Here is a 14409-nt window from a genome sequence, read left to right as displayed (position 1 = left end):
ACAGGTGCAGGGCGTGTTTCTCAAGCTGCAGGGACCAGGACTCCACCCCTCTGTCAGGCATGTGGGATCCACACTGTCCCCCTGCTCAGTCCTCCTGCCAGTCCCCTCACTGGCACACAGTCTGGAAGGAGGTGGTGGCTGCGACTGCTAATGACCTGCCCACCACCGGCACCTCCCCTCCCCACTGCATTTCCACCAGGCATCTTTGCCTCTGGGAATACCAGGTGGTGTCTCCCAGGGTCCCTTACAGTGACTAATTCCGGTCATTGAGAGGCCAGTGGAAGCACAGGTGTGGGTTTGGAGAAAGGCCGCTTAATGGAAGGAAGAAAGACCTTTCTTGCCTTTCCGTTTTATTCTCTTCCTGCCGGCTGAAACTTGGAAGTGAAATCTGGAATTCTGCAGCCAGCTTGCCTAAGCCCCTGAAAACAAGGTCCCTTTCTCAGACTCTAGTGTGAATGGCACCCGCTGTGGAACACACGGGCGGGACGCAGGGAGTTCTAGCTCTCCAGACCTGATCAAACACCGGAACCACACAGAGGCTTTAAGGAAACGATTGCTGGCCCCAACCCTAGGCCTGAAGCCGAAGATCCAGAGTAACTGTAAGTTTTTTGGTTTTGTTTTCTTAATTTGCACTCGCCAGAGAGAGACGGAGAGGTGAGACAGCACCTCCCCATGGAGGACGGTCGCGGCACAGTCCCTCCTCCATCTCTCCCTGGGGCCTGCAAGCACACGCACCAGGCACGTTTGTCAGGCCATGGGGTCTAGGGCTTGGATGCGCCGTAGGTCACATGGGTCCAGCCGCCATAGCCTGCACGCCATCTGCTGGCCCGTATCTGCAGTTTTGAAAAGCTCCCCTGGGACCGTAGATGGTGTAATGGCTGCGTTACTGGACTCCCATGTAGTTGACCACGGTTTGAGTCCCAGACTTGGTGGCTTAAACCACACACTGGGTACCATGTGCTTGCGTGCCCCAAATCCTGAGAGAACAGAGGAGAAGGGATTGCGGTGTGGCCATACTCCCCATAATAAAATTAAATAAATAATTCTCAAAACAAAAACACTGTGATAAACAGATGGTGTAGTGGTTATGTTAGTGGACTCCTACATGGCTGAACACGGTTCAAGTCCCAGACCCGGCAGCCTGAAATTCACACTGGGCATGTGTGCATGCCTACCCCAAATCCTGAGAGAACAGAGGAGAAAGAATTGCAGTGTGGCCATCCCTCCCCCCCCGGGGGGGTGACTTCTTGCTTTTTGTCTCTCTGTCTTTCAGGGTGAGTGACCGTGCCCTATAGCAAAAAAAAAAAAAAAAAAAAGCTGTCCTGGCTGTGTTTGGAAACAGCTCTGTGCGTGTTCCAGGGCACACCAAGACACACAGAGCACGGGCAGAGGCAGGGAAGCTATGCTGCACTGCAGAGGGGCAGAGGGAATGGTGCAGTGTCACCCTGGTAATGTCCGGGGAGTAGAAAAGATGGCCTCTGAGGGTCCTGGCTTCTGAGACCCAATAGGTGGAGAAGGGCCAAGACCTCCCCCAGGCACCCCTCCTCACCTGACGAACTTGTCGAAGACAGCGGCGCAGTCCCGGGGCTCCTGCAGCACCAGCTCGCTCTGGTTCCTCAGCAGCTCCCGGAACCGCTCGCTGTGCAGCCCCAGCAGCAGGCGGTGGGTGTGGAAGACCCGGACCTCGTCGGTGCCCGCAGCCTGCACCCGCAGCACCACGTCGCTGGCGTTGCCCTGCCGCAGCAGCTCCTGCAGGCGTTGTAGCAGCGTCTGGGAGTGGTTGATGGAGGTGCCTGCAGCCTCCCCTCCAACATCTGCTCTCTGGGCTGCAGAGGGAGAAACAACAGCACTGCCTGAGGAGGCGCCCTGGGCCCAGGGCTGCCAGCTGGGTGCAGAGGGACCAACCGCAGATGTGGGCGTGGTGTGGGCAGACGGGGTGGGGGGCAGCCCCCTTAGGCATGGTGTGTGCACATTCTTGAGTCCACGAGGTGCATGAACGCACGTGCGTGTGTCCCAGTGCACATCCTGGGTGGGAAGGCTGTGTCAGTGCGGACCTTTAGAGGGTGCCCTTAGAGGGTGGATCTGGGCAGGAGAGGCCGTGAGCCGTGACTTGCTCAGAGCTGGTCTCTATGATGCCAGACCCCCACGCAAGGGTTGAGGAAACTGTCGGTTTCACCCCTCTCACCCCCGAAGGATCGTTCCCTGAGCCCTCGAGGAGCTGTCAGAGGTGGTGCATTCAGCATTTAAGATTCATTGAGTGGGACCAGCAGTTGGTATAATGGCTATGTCGCTGGACTCCCATGTAGTCGACCGTGCTTCGAGTCCAGACTAGTGGCTTAAATTCACGCCAGGCACGTGTGTGTGCATGCCCAAGATCCCAATAGGAGAATGGAGGAGAAGGGATTGAGGCATGGCCATCCCCCATGGGGGGTGATTTCTTGCTTTCTGTCTCTCTCTGTCTCTCTCTCTGCCTTTCTGGCAAATGCATGTGCCCTATAGCAAAAACCTCCCCTCTCCCCCCCAGAAAAATTTGTTGAGCACCTACTATGCGCCAGACACTCTTCTCAGAGCTTGGGATACGGCAATGGACAAAACAAGCCAAGTCCTCCCACCCTAAAAGCACACAGGAGCATATTGGGTCCTAAGTACCCAGGTAAGCACCTTCGTGTGCAGGGAGACAGCCAGGGTCCAGTGAGTGTTGAGGGAGAAGAACGGGCCATGCAGAGGCCCTTGAGGGGATGGACTCGGTGTGCTGAAGCAAGAGGGGGTGAGGGAGACTGGAGCACGGGTGGGGGGAGGGGTGGTGCGAGCCCAGGCAGGCCTGTGAGAAAAGCTGTTTGCCAGGCCCGGCCGGGCCCTGCCCTCTCGGGACCTGACCTGGAAGGTGGACGCCCACTTTCAGCCGATGGCCTGCAGGGGACCGAGACACGCAGCAGGGAGGCTGGTGCCGGAATGGACTTGGGGCAGAGTGGAAGGTGGCATGCCCCTCCAGGCTGGGCCTTCTGTCATGCCAGGGATGCCCCAGCCATCAGAGGGGGACTTGCACTTGTTTGAGAACGTGCTGCCTGCAGGTTTCTCACTGGGAGCCTGGCAGAGGGAGGGAAGGACGGCGTCTGACTGCACGACGGGCACCAGCCCTGTGAACACACGCGCACACATGTACATGTGCATGGGTCCGAGGCGCGGGGGGCTGTTGCAGAGCAGGCGTGTGGAAGAGTCGGAAACAGGAGGGTGAGAGAGAAGTGAGTGCGGCTTTCCCAGCCTCGCCTCCCCCAGCTGCCACTTTGAAGGACCTGAATGCCGATGGGGTGGTGTCCCCATGTGGCCTCCGTCTGAGACAATGGACAAGGCGGGTCCTCTTGTTGAGACCCCTGCCTGCGGACAGCCCCTCCTCCCCTCTCAGGCGGGCTGCCCTCCTCCCTGCAAGGAGGGAGAGGTGCCCACGAAGCTGTCCCAGCCACTCTGTGCTCTCCAGCCCGCAGACATCGCCCCCTCCTGGCCGGCCACGCGAGCTGGGGCTGGAAGATCCAGCCATGGCCCTGCCCTTCACCCTTCCGCCCGCCCACTCACCTGCACGAGTGGTCAGGCCCACCAAGGTCAGGACGGCCCAGAAGCCGCCCCAGGACCCAGGCTTGGTGGAGCCAGTTCTCAGCATCGTTGTGCTCCACCCCAAGGCCACCGGAGGGACGGCGAATCCCAGACCACGGGCGCGGGCATCTCTCCTCCTTATATAGGATCCAGCACAGGGGACAGCACCCCCTTCCTCCAGGCCGCCCTCCCCCCCAGCCTCTGCCACGATTGGTGGAAACCGGCCCCAGTTGTTGCCCAGGCAACCACTGAATCCAGGGAGCAGCAGCCCCAGGGGCTATTGTGCTGCCTGTGGGCCCCCGAGGGGGACAGATCCGGCACCCTCCTCCCCCATCTCCTGACCACCCCACGGGCCAGCCAGTCCTCTCCTGGCAAGTGGTAGGCTCTCTAAAGTGCAGGCAAGGGACTCCAGGACCACTGGCAGGCACCAGCCCCAGGGCCCCCAGCCCCTCCCCCAGCCCCCAGGCCCAGCCTCCGCCCTGGCACAGCATGCTTGGCAGCATCGTGGCTGGAGTGCCATGGTGAGCCGGCTGCAAAGAAAGGGACTGGAAGAGAAGAGGAGCCAGCGCCGGCTCCCACCCCTCCCCCACTCCCATTTTGGCGTAGGGCAGCTCCAGAGAGCAGGGCAGGACCTCGAATAGGGGCCCATGGGGCCGCTGGTATCATTTTCCTGTTCTTTGTTAAGAAAGCTCTCAGCCTCCTTTGGGGAGGGCGACTGGCCCGGAGCGAAGCTCCAACTGGACCGTGACCACCGCACACATCCCTTCTTGCCAGTCACGGCGAGCCAGATGGCAGGGCTGGGCTTAGAGCAGAGGCTGCCCTGTGCACGCTGCATGGGAGGCGCCTTCCAGCCCTGAGCCCCTGCCAGCCCAGCCCAGGCATGGGGCCTGGAGATGCTGAACTGGGCACCTGCTGGGCCGCCACTTCCTTCCCGTGACTCGCCTTCCCTGACCTAGGTCCACCTCCTTGGGCAGCTGCTTTGGCCAGCATCTGTGATTCCCAGTGGAATTTTCCCTCCCAGGTTCCCGGCTGACGCGCAGCAGACCCGGCGCCCTGTGACTGCAGGGAGACTGAGGCAGGGAGCTAGGCTGCAGCCTCGGTGTAGACAAGTGCTCTTCTGAAAACACAGGGACAAGGACGGGTGAGGTCTGAGCACAGGGCCAGCCTGAGTGTGTGGGTGGAGGGCGGGTGCTGCCAGGGCCTCACCTCTGCAGAGGGCCACTGGGGCCTGGCCCAGCTCTTCCTGAGAAGGACTCCTCGGAGGTCTTGGAAGTAGGTGAGCTGGAATGGGTAGCCTCAGAGAGAGACCTGGCCTGCGTTTCAGTGGAGGTGAGGTCAGGGAGGACCAGCTCTTCCCCTCCCCTGCTCTCTGGATCCCAGGGACCAGCTCTGTGTATCGATTTCTGCCCCGGGCTGGTGCAGAGAGGCCCGACAGCCCCGCCCCCTCTCCGGAGCCACGGAGAGAGCAGAACTGGGTTTGGCGCTGCCTGTTGGGTGCGGGTAGACAGAGCTGGAGCTGTCTGGCCGAGCGGAAACCCCTCCCGGCTGCCCTGACTCTCACTCCCAGCTCATCCCGTCCAGCTGCATCACCTTCTGTCCCCTGGCTGCCTGTCTGTCCTTCCCGTGGACCAGAGCCTCCATGTAACAGGGCAGCCCGGTCCCACTCCAGCTCGCCCAGTTTCCGTGCACGGTGCTTTCTGATAGCAGGCCCGTCTGCCCAGAAAGCTGTCACTGGGCAGACGTGCTTTTTAACTGTGGCCTCCTGAGGCTCTGCATCAGGCTTTCTAGAAGGGCAGCATCTTACAGGGGGCTCTCCCCTGCCCACTGAGGAGCCAGAATTCCCAGCATCAGTATTTTCTAACCTTCCTCCCCACACACCAAGACGGCTGTCACATTCCCAGCACGCTAAGACCTGCTGCCCGTGTATGACCAGTGGTGGCACGTGTCAGAGCCAGGAGGCCCCTTTACCCCGACCTCCCTAATGGCTCTCCCATCGTCTTAGCCCAAGGGCTGCTATGGTGTTGGTTTGGGGGGAGTATGGCAGGGCGATGTCCTGGGATGAGAAAGGAAGCAGCCCCCCATCTTGCAGGCAGAGGGAGGGTCTGTGCACTCCGCTTTGTTTGCCCAGTCATCTGGAGGCTCCGTAATTCCTTGAGCACATGGGTGAACTGGAAGCGGGGACAATACTTGGAGAGGACTTTTGTCACCTCGTGTCATGTTTCCAATCCAGGTGACTTGCCCAAGGTCTGGGGGCCAGGACGGGCAGAGCCAGGATTGACACTGCTTTGATTTCTCTGTGATTTTTTAAATAACCTCTTAAGTCTCTACTTTCTTTTTAACCAGGGCTACATTCATCATAACAGCAGTACTTCCAATCTGGGTACAGCTGCACAGAGAAACTTCATTTGACTGTTTTCATTGCCAGCGTGCACGTGCTGTCGCCAGAGACAAAGAGAGGGAGAAAGCACCCCCTAGTGGTCGGTGGTTACACTGCAATTCTCTCCTCCATTTCTCCATCCCATTGGGGTTTGGGGTACGCACATGCACTGGGCTGGCTTTGAACCGTGGTCAACCATGTGGCATCCAGCTTCCTTAAGCACTGGGCTACAGGGCTAGACCCTGCTTTGACTTCTCTTGCCACAGCCCAGGCTGTCTTTTCTGGGAGGCCATTTCAGTCATAATAAACCATCCCGTAAGCAAGGAGCCTTCAGTGCTGTCACAGCAACTGAGAGCTCGTGCAGGCCTGGGGCGGGATGACGTTTCCGAATCTGCGAAGGGGATGGCCAGACGCTGGACTGGGGCGATGCTGAGGAAGAGAGGGCCCCAGACCCAGCCCTGAGGGACACGACAGCCTCCACCGCGTGCAGCGTGCCCCGTCCTGAGTTGGGTTCCACGAGTGACTTCACTTAAGTCTGGAATGGAGAATCGTGGTTTAGGTCCCCAGCAGGACACTTAAGTCGGGAATGGAGAATCGTGGTTTAGGTCCCCAGCACCTGTCCTCGGGGTGCAGGGACACCGAAGACAAGCAAGAGGGACCTGGTCCGGAAGCGCCACACCTCCAGAAGTCCCCTGTCAGTCAGGCGACCGCTGGCTGTCCCATCACGGTGCTGCATGTACTTCTCGGCCCGTCCTTTCCCAAGGGCTGTGGAGGGAGGGAGAGTGAGAAGGAAAGACAGGCAGGAGGAAGGACAGACACCTGCTGAAGCCGCTCTGTGACCCAGGCCAAGGGGCTTAACCTCTCTGAACCTCGGCCTCCCTCCTGTAGAAGGGAGTGAACCAGAGCTGGCTCGTGGGGCTGCGAGGATAGGAAGCACAGGGACACCCACGAGTGACCCGCCTGGCACTTGTTCCTCGCTATCTCTAGTCGGGCTGACTGTGGCTAAGGGACCAGAAGGCCCGGGTGTGCTCTGTCAACGGCACCTCTCACGTCGCGCGGGAGGCTCAGGGGTGTCCGCTTTACTGTGTAGCGGCCCTCTGTCCCGGCTGTCAGCCCCTCCTGGCACCGACATGGGCACTGTGCACAGGCTGTCCGTGTGCCCACTGACGCGGCAACTACCCCGCCCCTGCTATGGCCTTTGCCCACCCAGGTGCCACCACTGTCCACCTGCTGCAGTCACTGAGCTGGGCATCTCTCCGTGGACCCCAGTGTGGTAGGCAGGGAGTGCTGTGTTACCAGGGCTGTGGGGGTGGCTGTGGGGGTCCCTGCAGGACACCCCCGCCACCTGGGTATGGAGGTGCCTTCTGAGAAAGACGAGGTGACAGTGTCACGTGCATGGAAAATGCAGTGTTCCTCATCTCAGCCATCCCAGGTTCTGGGGGGCTCTTCAGGGCACATGGGGAAGCAGGGACCCACAAAAGGATTTCTGAGGATTTGGCAGGACAGTCTGGCCAGCTCCCAGAACGGTCTCCTCCCAAGTGGCAGAAGCTGGGAAGCGCTCGGCTATGACCGGCATGCGGCATGCGTGTGAGGGCCTCCTCTGCGCGGTTCCTCTCCCTGCTCTAATCCAGAAAGCTGCTGCTTCCAGGGAGCCACAGGAAGGCCCTGATGGAAGAGGCTGTGTTTCCTCCGAGGAGTAGTTAAGATTTCCAAGAAAATGCACATTCTTAAGAAGACAAGGTCAGCAGGTGGTGTGGTGGTTAAGGCGGCTGGATCCCCCGTGGCAGACTGAGCTGCGAGTCCTGGACCAATGACTTGAGAAACATGCCCCAAATCCTGAGAGGAGAATGGAGAAGGAGCTGTGGTGTACCCCCCTCCCCCGGAGTGATCTCTCTCCTCTCTCTCTGTCTCTCTCTGAGGGTGCACACACCCTATGGCAAAACTAAAAACAAAAACAAAAACAAAAACAAACCCCCACAGACAGGTTTGACTCGCAGCAGATGTCGGCCCTGCCTCTGCTTGTCCCTGACGTGCCACGGGGTTTTTCGACTGTTTGCTGCTCCTTGAGGGGTCATGCCTGGCACTCACCCTTAGCCTCCTGCTGCAGGGGGTGTCAGCCTGGGGAGCACCTTCTGGGGCTGCGGTCCCTACACTCGCCCTGGAGCCTGTCCTGAACCAGTAGTGCCTGCCCTGGCTGGGCGGGTCACTCAGGAAGCCCTGGGACTCTCAGACCTTGCAAGGTTGGGATGTGGCCACCAGAGGGCAGCAAGGCCTTGGCTTTGGGGGTGGGGTGGGGTGGGGGGGTGAGGGGGGTTAGGTGGCTCCCTCCTGAGACCTGGGATCTAACTTAGGGAGCCAGGAAGCTTCCCGCGTGCCAGGCCACATTTTCTCCTGCCTTCCCAGGGGGCGAGCTCGGTAGGCGATTCCAGGCTGGGCCTCAGCTCTCCCCGCTGGGTGCCGTCGAGCTGGGAGTGGGCGACCTGCGTGCGGGAGCCGCTGCTCTGGCCCGTCCTCCTGGGGGCGGGGAGACACAGGCGCAGGTTCCAGCCTCTTCGCGAGCTGTGCGCACCGGCTGGTGTTTATTTGCCAGGGACTGACATTCTTGGATGGTCCATTTCACCGGGGCGAGGAAAGCAACAGCTGCCCCTGGCGGCTCGCCTTCCAGTGCCCCTGCACGCTCGCTGCCCCCGTGGCTGTCGTCACCCCTGCCCCGGCCTCCCTGCCACCCTCCCCAGCCTGCACTCCCTCGGGTGCCCTCCACTGTGGCCAGCCTCTGCAGTCTCTGCAGGACTGACCCCGTCTGACCTGGCCCCTCGGCCCCCTCCCCTGGATTTGAGCACACCGGGCAGCCTCACCTCTGCTACCTGCACTCTTCTCCCCTACCCGCGCTTCCCTGCCCGCCAGCACTGTTCACAGTTGATGACCAAGGAGCCAGCCCCCAACCCCAAAGCCCTCACCCCCATCTGAGCCCAAGCCAGGTCCTGGAGTGCCCTGGAGCCCAAGGCAACCCACCCAGAGCCCCAGGTTCTGCCATCCTGCCCCTTCACCTCTCCCCAAGGCACAGACAGACCCGTCACCGGGCCAAGCCTTTCTCTCCTGAAGACCCTTTCACTGCCTGTGTGCCCTAGGGGACCCCAGTTTGTCCCAGGCAGCATGGACAGGGTGGCTCGTCACTCTGCACCTCGGTCCCACCCTCTCCTCCCTCCCCGCCCTCCTCCCACCTCCATACTAACAGGCTCAGTGCTGCTGGAAGAACCGCGGGGCAAACACCGTGTGGAGAACCAGGGGGTGGGGGCAGCTGGTGATGCAGGAAGGGAGCTGCGGAGACCCCCAGGAAAAGCCACAGGTGACCCAGGACTCAGGACCCAGGACCATGGGGCTACAGGGTGCAGAGCCAGGTAAGGTGTGGCTACCTGGACCTGGGGTGTGGGGGAGGGAAGGCCAGTGAAAGGGCAGAGGAACCTTCACCCTCCTGGGGATGGAAGGCTGGAGCTGACAGAGAATGACAGCCAGACGGGGAAACTAGGTAAAAGGGGGCCGAGAGAGTCCCCCCAGTTTCAGCAAAATCAAAGGCTGGAAGTTAAAGCCGAAGGAGAAACTAAATGTGGTTTGGGGAGAACAGCCTCGTTCCAGACCAGTCGGGGTGTCTCCTTACCCTTGTGGACTCGGTCCCCCCACGGAAAGCCAGGGCCGTTCCAGCTTAGTCATGCCGCCCTATGGAAAGGGGTGCTCGTTAACTTAGAAAAGAAGGGGACCTGGTGACAGTGGCCCTTAGAGAGGGACAGCTGTGCAGCTACAGGGAACCACTGTGGGTGGAATCTCCCAGGACGCTGATCAGCCCGCAGCTGCTCGGTCGGGCCCCCGGCCAGCCTTGCCTAGCCTGCCTGCAGCGAGGCCCAGGAGCCTGGGTTTCCCTGTGACCCTGACGTGGCACGTTCAGTGTCCAGACCTCTGCCATCAAGGGTGGAGACCCGCGGGGTTCACTGCGTGCAGAAATGACCCCAGTGGCAGCAGGACACCAAGGCCTCTTCCCATCAGTGGGGAGCCCGGCCACTGGTGGGGAGCGGTGGGGGGCCTTGGCACAGGTCTTCATGCCAACAGAGATTGCCTCCAGGCTGGGTCCACTCGGGGGCCTGTGCAGAGCAGGAGCTGTTGCCAAGACAGGATACCAAACCCCTCCGACCAAATGTCTCACCCTGCCCTTCTGCCCTCCCAGCTGGTGAGCTGCCAGTGACCCTGCTGCCCACACCCAATGGCAGCAGGCTGAGCTGGGGGCTTGACGGCCTCTGGCCCAGGACCCCAGAGCGGTCCCCATGTGTGGTTGGTGTTGCCCCTGTCATCTACTACAGTGTCCTGCTGGGCCTGGGGCTGCCTGGTGAGTATGGAGCGGACATCTGGGGGCTTGGGCTTGGCCAGAAATCGGGGTTCTCCTTCAGTGGGTGCCCGTCGTCTCTGCTGACCCCTAAGATCCAGGACCACAGACCCCGGGTCTCCTTTTGCCTTTTTGGGGTGGGGGGGGAGGGAGGTTGTTCTGAGAACAAAGCGCAGGAGGGCATAAAAAGAGCTTGGGTTTGGGCGGCTCGAAGTGAAGCCCGCAGCGTCAGAGCAGAACAGACAGCCCCGCGCAGCAGTGGGCACTGCAATGACCAGTTGCATGTAGGACCAAGCTCAGCCTGGCCGGGAGCTCCTGGCTGAGCCGTCACCCTGCACGGCCTTCAGAGGGCAGAGCTGAGTGGGGTGCGGTGGGGTGTGAGGACCCGGGAAGGCTAGGGGGTCTCAGCCTGGAGAGCTCCCGAAGCTCAGTAAGCAGACCCGCCCCTCCACATCCAGGGAAGCCTCTACTCTGAGGACGTAGAATACCTAGAAAGGGCCTCGAGGGGGATGGCGTGGGACACCCTACCATGTGGCCCTGTCTGCACGTAACCCGGGCGGTCAGCAGCCCACAGTGGGCAGGCGCCCAGGCCATGGCTCACCGGTCAGCCTTCCTGGCAAGTCAGGTTTTAAGAGGATCTGAAAAGCGGGAGAGGGAGACCTGCCAGCCCTCTGCGCGGGCAGGAGGACGCAGACCAGGGCTCTTGGAAAGCAAAGCGAGCATCTCCCCTAATGCTGCGACCTCTCTGCTCTGTGGCCTCGGTTGCTGTCAGTCAACCTCCTGACCGCGGTGGCCCTGGCCCGCCTTGCTGCCAGGACCAGGAAGCCCTCCTACTGCTACCTACTGGCGCTCACTGCCTCAGACATCGTCACCCAGGTGGTCATCGTGTTCGTGGGCTTCCTGCTGCAAGGCGCCGTGCTAGGCCGCGAGGTGCCCCGCGCGGTGGGGCGCACCGCCAACGTCCTGGAGTTTGCTGCCAACCACGCCTCTGTCTGGATCGCCGTCCTGCTCACGGTCGACCGCTACCAGGCCCTGTGCCACCCCCTGCACCATCGGGCCGCCTCGTCCCCAGGCAGGACCCGCCGGGCCATTGCCGTGGTCCTCGGCGCTGCGCTGCTCACGGGCATTCCCTTCTACTGGTGGCTGGACGTGTGGAGGGACGCAGATGCCCCCAGCACGCTGGACGAGGTCCTCAAGTGGGCCCACTGTCTCACCGCCTACTTCATCCCCTGTGGCGTGTTCCTGGTCACCAACTCGGCCATTGTCCACCAGCTCCGGAAGCGTGGCCGGGGCGGGCTGCGGCCCCAGGGGAACAAGAGCACAACCATCCTCCTGGGCGTCACCACGCTCTTCGCCCTGCTCTGGGCCCCGCGGGCCTTCGTCATGCTGTACCACCTGTACGTGGCCCCCGTGCACCGGGACTGGCGGGTCCACCTGGCCCTGGACGTGGCCAACATGGCCGCCATGCTTCACACAGCGCTCGACTTCAGCCTCTACTGCTTCGTCAGCAAGACTTTCCGGGTTGCCGTCTGGCAGGTCATCCATGACGCCCACCTGCCCTGCAGCCTGGGGTCACGGCCACAGGGCCTGGGGGCCGAGCCTGTGCTGAAGCCTCTAGGACTCATGAAAGGGACACAGCTGTAGAGGGCTGCTCCGCCCGGGAGCTTGGGGTGGCCCAGGGCCACTTGTGGTGGTGCCCAACACAACACCCCACTTTGCAGTCTGGAGGTGGCGTTCCTCCTTCACTGGCGGCTCCCAGGTAGAGAGGAGGGTGTAGCCAACAGCTGTGTTAGTTTCACCGGCGAGTCCCACCTCCTGGGGATGGGAACGGGCCCTGCCAGATACAGGCCAGTAGCGTCAGTCGCTGTGGCTACTCCTTCGCGGGAGGCGTCTTTTCTGGCATGTATGAAGGCCGTGCTAACGCTTGCTGGATGCACGGAAATATAGACAGAGGGACAGACGCATGGCTGGAAGGTCGGACAGGTGGGTGTGAATTGCCTCCCACCTCCCCTCTGTCCTGGGGCCCTGCCACACCTTCCCTGAACTGACCACATCTCCAGCTCCCCTTGGCAATGCCAGTTTGGAAGGGATGCCGTCTGCAGGACCGAGGCATGTCCAGGGCTGAGGGACCCATCAGGGGTGGTCGGAAAGCAGATGTGATGCCCCAGGCCTGTCTCCAGGCAGAGCTGGGGGAGACAGCCCCTTGGCCTCAAGTGCTCTGGGTTTCCCCTGCATTCCTGGGAGCACAATGGGGCCAGGGCCCAGCGCGGCTCTGGGGCTGTGTTCATCGTTACAGACGAGGACAGAGGGAACAAATGGCCTCTCAGCCCCGGGGTGCCAGGAGAGCAGGAAGGCAGACCTTGCTGGAGACGACCTTTGAGCCCTCTCCCCTTGGAGAAAGGTCTTTTCCTGCACTGCCTGGAGGAAGGGGAGGTCAGGAGGCTCTCCACGCTCCAGGGCCCTCTCCCCTCCTCGAGCTGGCTGGAGAGGCAGCTGGAGAGCAGCAGATGGGACTCCCACCTGCTTCAGGCCTTGGGTAAACACATTAGCCAGGACCGCCCCGCCCCGCTCCCCCTTTGTGGGCTGGCACAGGTGAAGACCTAGGTGCGCAGCAGGCAGAAAAGGAGCTTGGCTTTCCACTCCTCTGCTTCACTTCCAGAGCAGGGACGCCCAGAAAGAGGATAATGCAGGTCCCCAAATCCTCCCGCCATGATTCTCAACTCCAGAAAGCCCTGAAGACCAAAACATTTCCCCAGGTCGGTCACAAACACATCCGGTGCCACCCTCTGACCTAAACTCACTTCCAGGCTTAATGTGGCCTGGGGTTTGTCCATGTCCTGACGTTCTGCAGCAAGTAAGGAGTGCGGACAGGTATGCCCGCAGCTGGAGGCCCTACCGGAGTCTGACCCGGTGCAGGGCAGAAACCACACGTTCCCTTTCTCGATCCTGGCGTCTTCTGAGTTCTGGAATGCACGTGAGCCGAGCCCAGCAGGAGGACTGAGGCCCCGTGAGCCCGGCGTCTGGCTGCCGGCGGTCCGGTTGACCCTGAGTGACTGTGGAGCATGGGGGACCCCAGTGTGCACACACATGTGTTCGCGGGCAGGGTGCATGGACTTTACTCCTTCCTTAAGGAGCTGGGGGACGTGAGCACAGGTGCTGGGGGAAAAGGGACACGGCAGGACGCCACGATCCCTGCACAGCCCAGTCCAATCCCACCAGGCTTGCAGGGGCCACATGGCCCTCCAGAAGGAGGCACCAGGAAGAGAGCAGATGAGAGGTGTCTCTGATGGGAGCCAGGCGACCTGAGAGAAGCGGCGGGGACCCCGCAGGAGAGTGCCCTGTACCGGATCCGTGCATTCCTAGAGGGCAAGGGCAGCTGGACAGGGCCAAGGAGCAAGGCCCGCAGCAGGGCGCCCTTTCCACAGCTGGCAGGCTGCCCTCGGGCGGGAGCAAGGCCCGCAACAGGGAGCCCCTTTCCACAGCTGGCAGGCTGCCCTCGGGCGCCAGAGAGGAAAAACTCACCCACCTATCCCTGAGTATCTGCAAAACCAGGGGCTTTCAGGAACAGCTGGGCAGGCTCTTTTGAGGCAGGTGGAGTGTGGCCCAGGTGGAGCGATGCGAACAGGAGGTTACTGGGGCCGCAGGCTGGGCTGAGGTCAGTGCTGAGCAAGCCCTACCCTGAGTATTGCAGCCATTCAGACTGAGGACTCCGAGGCCGGACAGGATTCTCCTGGCTTCGAACCTGGGCGGGAGCAATGCTGAGGCTTAAGCCCAAGTCTGCAGGCTCCTGGTCGACCGGACACTTCACAGGTGCTCCCGGGGGATTAGTGGGATTCTCTGCATCATTCGTAACTTCCCAGTGCAGGGCTTATCAGATTTGAGAACCAACCTCATATTCTCCTAATAAAGTGCATTAGGTAACAATTCCTTTTTACCCCTTCTGTAACCAGTAATAAATGAGGCCATCGCTTTGGTAAGCATGTCTCTGAAACGCAAGTGTAAAGTATTAGTAAATCAGCTGTTCTTCTTCCCTTTATGCATTCTTTTCAATTTGCTCAAGGGCATGTGTGAG

At 61.1% G+C, this 14409-nt stretch overlaps 2 protein-coding genes across 2 annotated transcripts in view; one reads left to right on the top strand and one right to left on the bottom strand.

Moving 5' to 3' along the window:
- The window catches only part of BTBD17 (BTB domain containing 17), an 8154-nt gene extending 4438 nt beyond the window's left edge, over positions 1-3716 (bottom strand). The window contains exons 1-2 of the mRNA XM_006145944.1: positions 3571-3716; positions 1550-1826 (exon numbers count right to left, since the gene is read on the bottom strand). Of these exons, the coding sequence (XP_006146006.1) occupies positions 1550-1826; positions 3571-3655 (362 nt within the window). The 5' untranslated portion in view covers positions 3656-3716. The remainder of the gene's footprint in view (positions 1-1549; positions 1827-3570) is intronic.
- A 5553-nt stretch (positions 3717-9269) lies between these two features.
- Positions 9270-11981, top strand: GPR142 (G protein-coupled receptor 142). Its single transcript, XM_027770805.1, has 3 exons — positions 9270-9363; positions 10182-10340; positions 11110-11981. Exons 1-3 carry the CDS (start codon positions 9270-9272, stop codon positions 11979-11981), a joined length of 1125 nt encoding a protein of 374 aa, XP_027626606.1.
- The last annotated feature ends 2428 nt before the right edge of the window (positions 11982-14409 follow it).

This window comes from Tupaia chinensis, unplaced genomic scaffold, assembly GCF_000334495.1.
Source record: "Tupaia chinensis unplaced genomic scaffold, TupChi_1.0 Scaffold000159_1, whole genome shotgun sequence".
In the NCBI taxonomy this organism is placed as follows: Eukaryota; Metazoa; Chordata; class Mammalia; order Scandentia; family Tupaiidae; genus Tupaia; species Tupaia belangeri.
This window is presented reverse-complemented; position numbering and strand designations above follow the sequence as displayed.

What these genes read in the sequence shown, in the direction of transcription:
- GPR142 (XM_027770805.1), top strand. Translation starts at nt 9,270, where the DNA reads ATGCAGGAAGGGAGCTGCGGAGACCCCCAGGAAAAGCCACAGGTGACC. An exon ending in GCTACAGGGTGCAGAGCCAG is followed by an intron (nt 9,364 to 10,181) that starts GTAAGGTGTGGC and finishes CTGCCCTCCCAG; the next exon opens with CTGGTGAGCTGCCAGTGACC. An exon ending in GCTGGGCCTGGGGCTGCCTG is followed by an intron (nt 10,341 to 11,109) that starts GTGAGTATGGAG and finishes GGTTGCTGTCAG; the next exon opens with TCAACCTCCTGACCGCGGTG.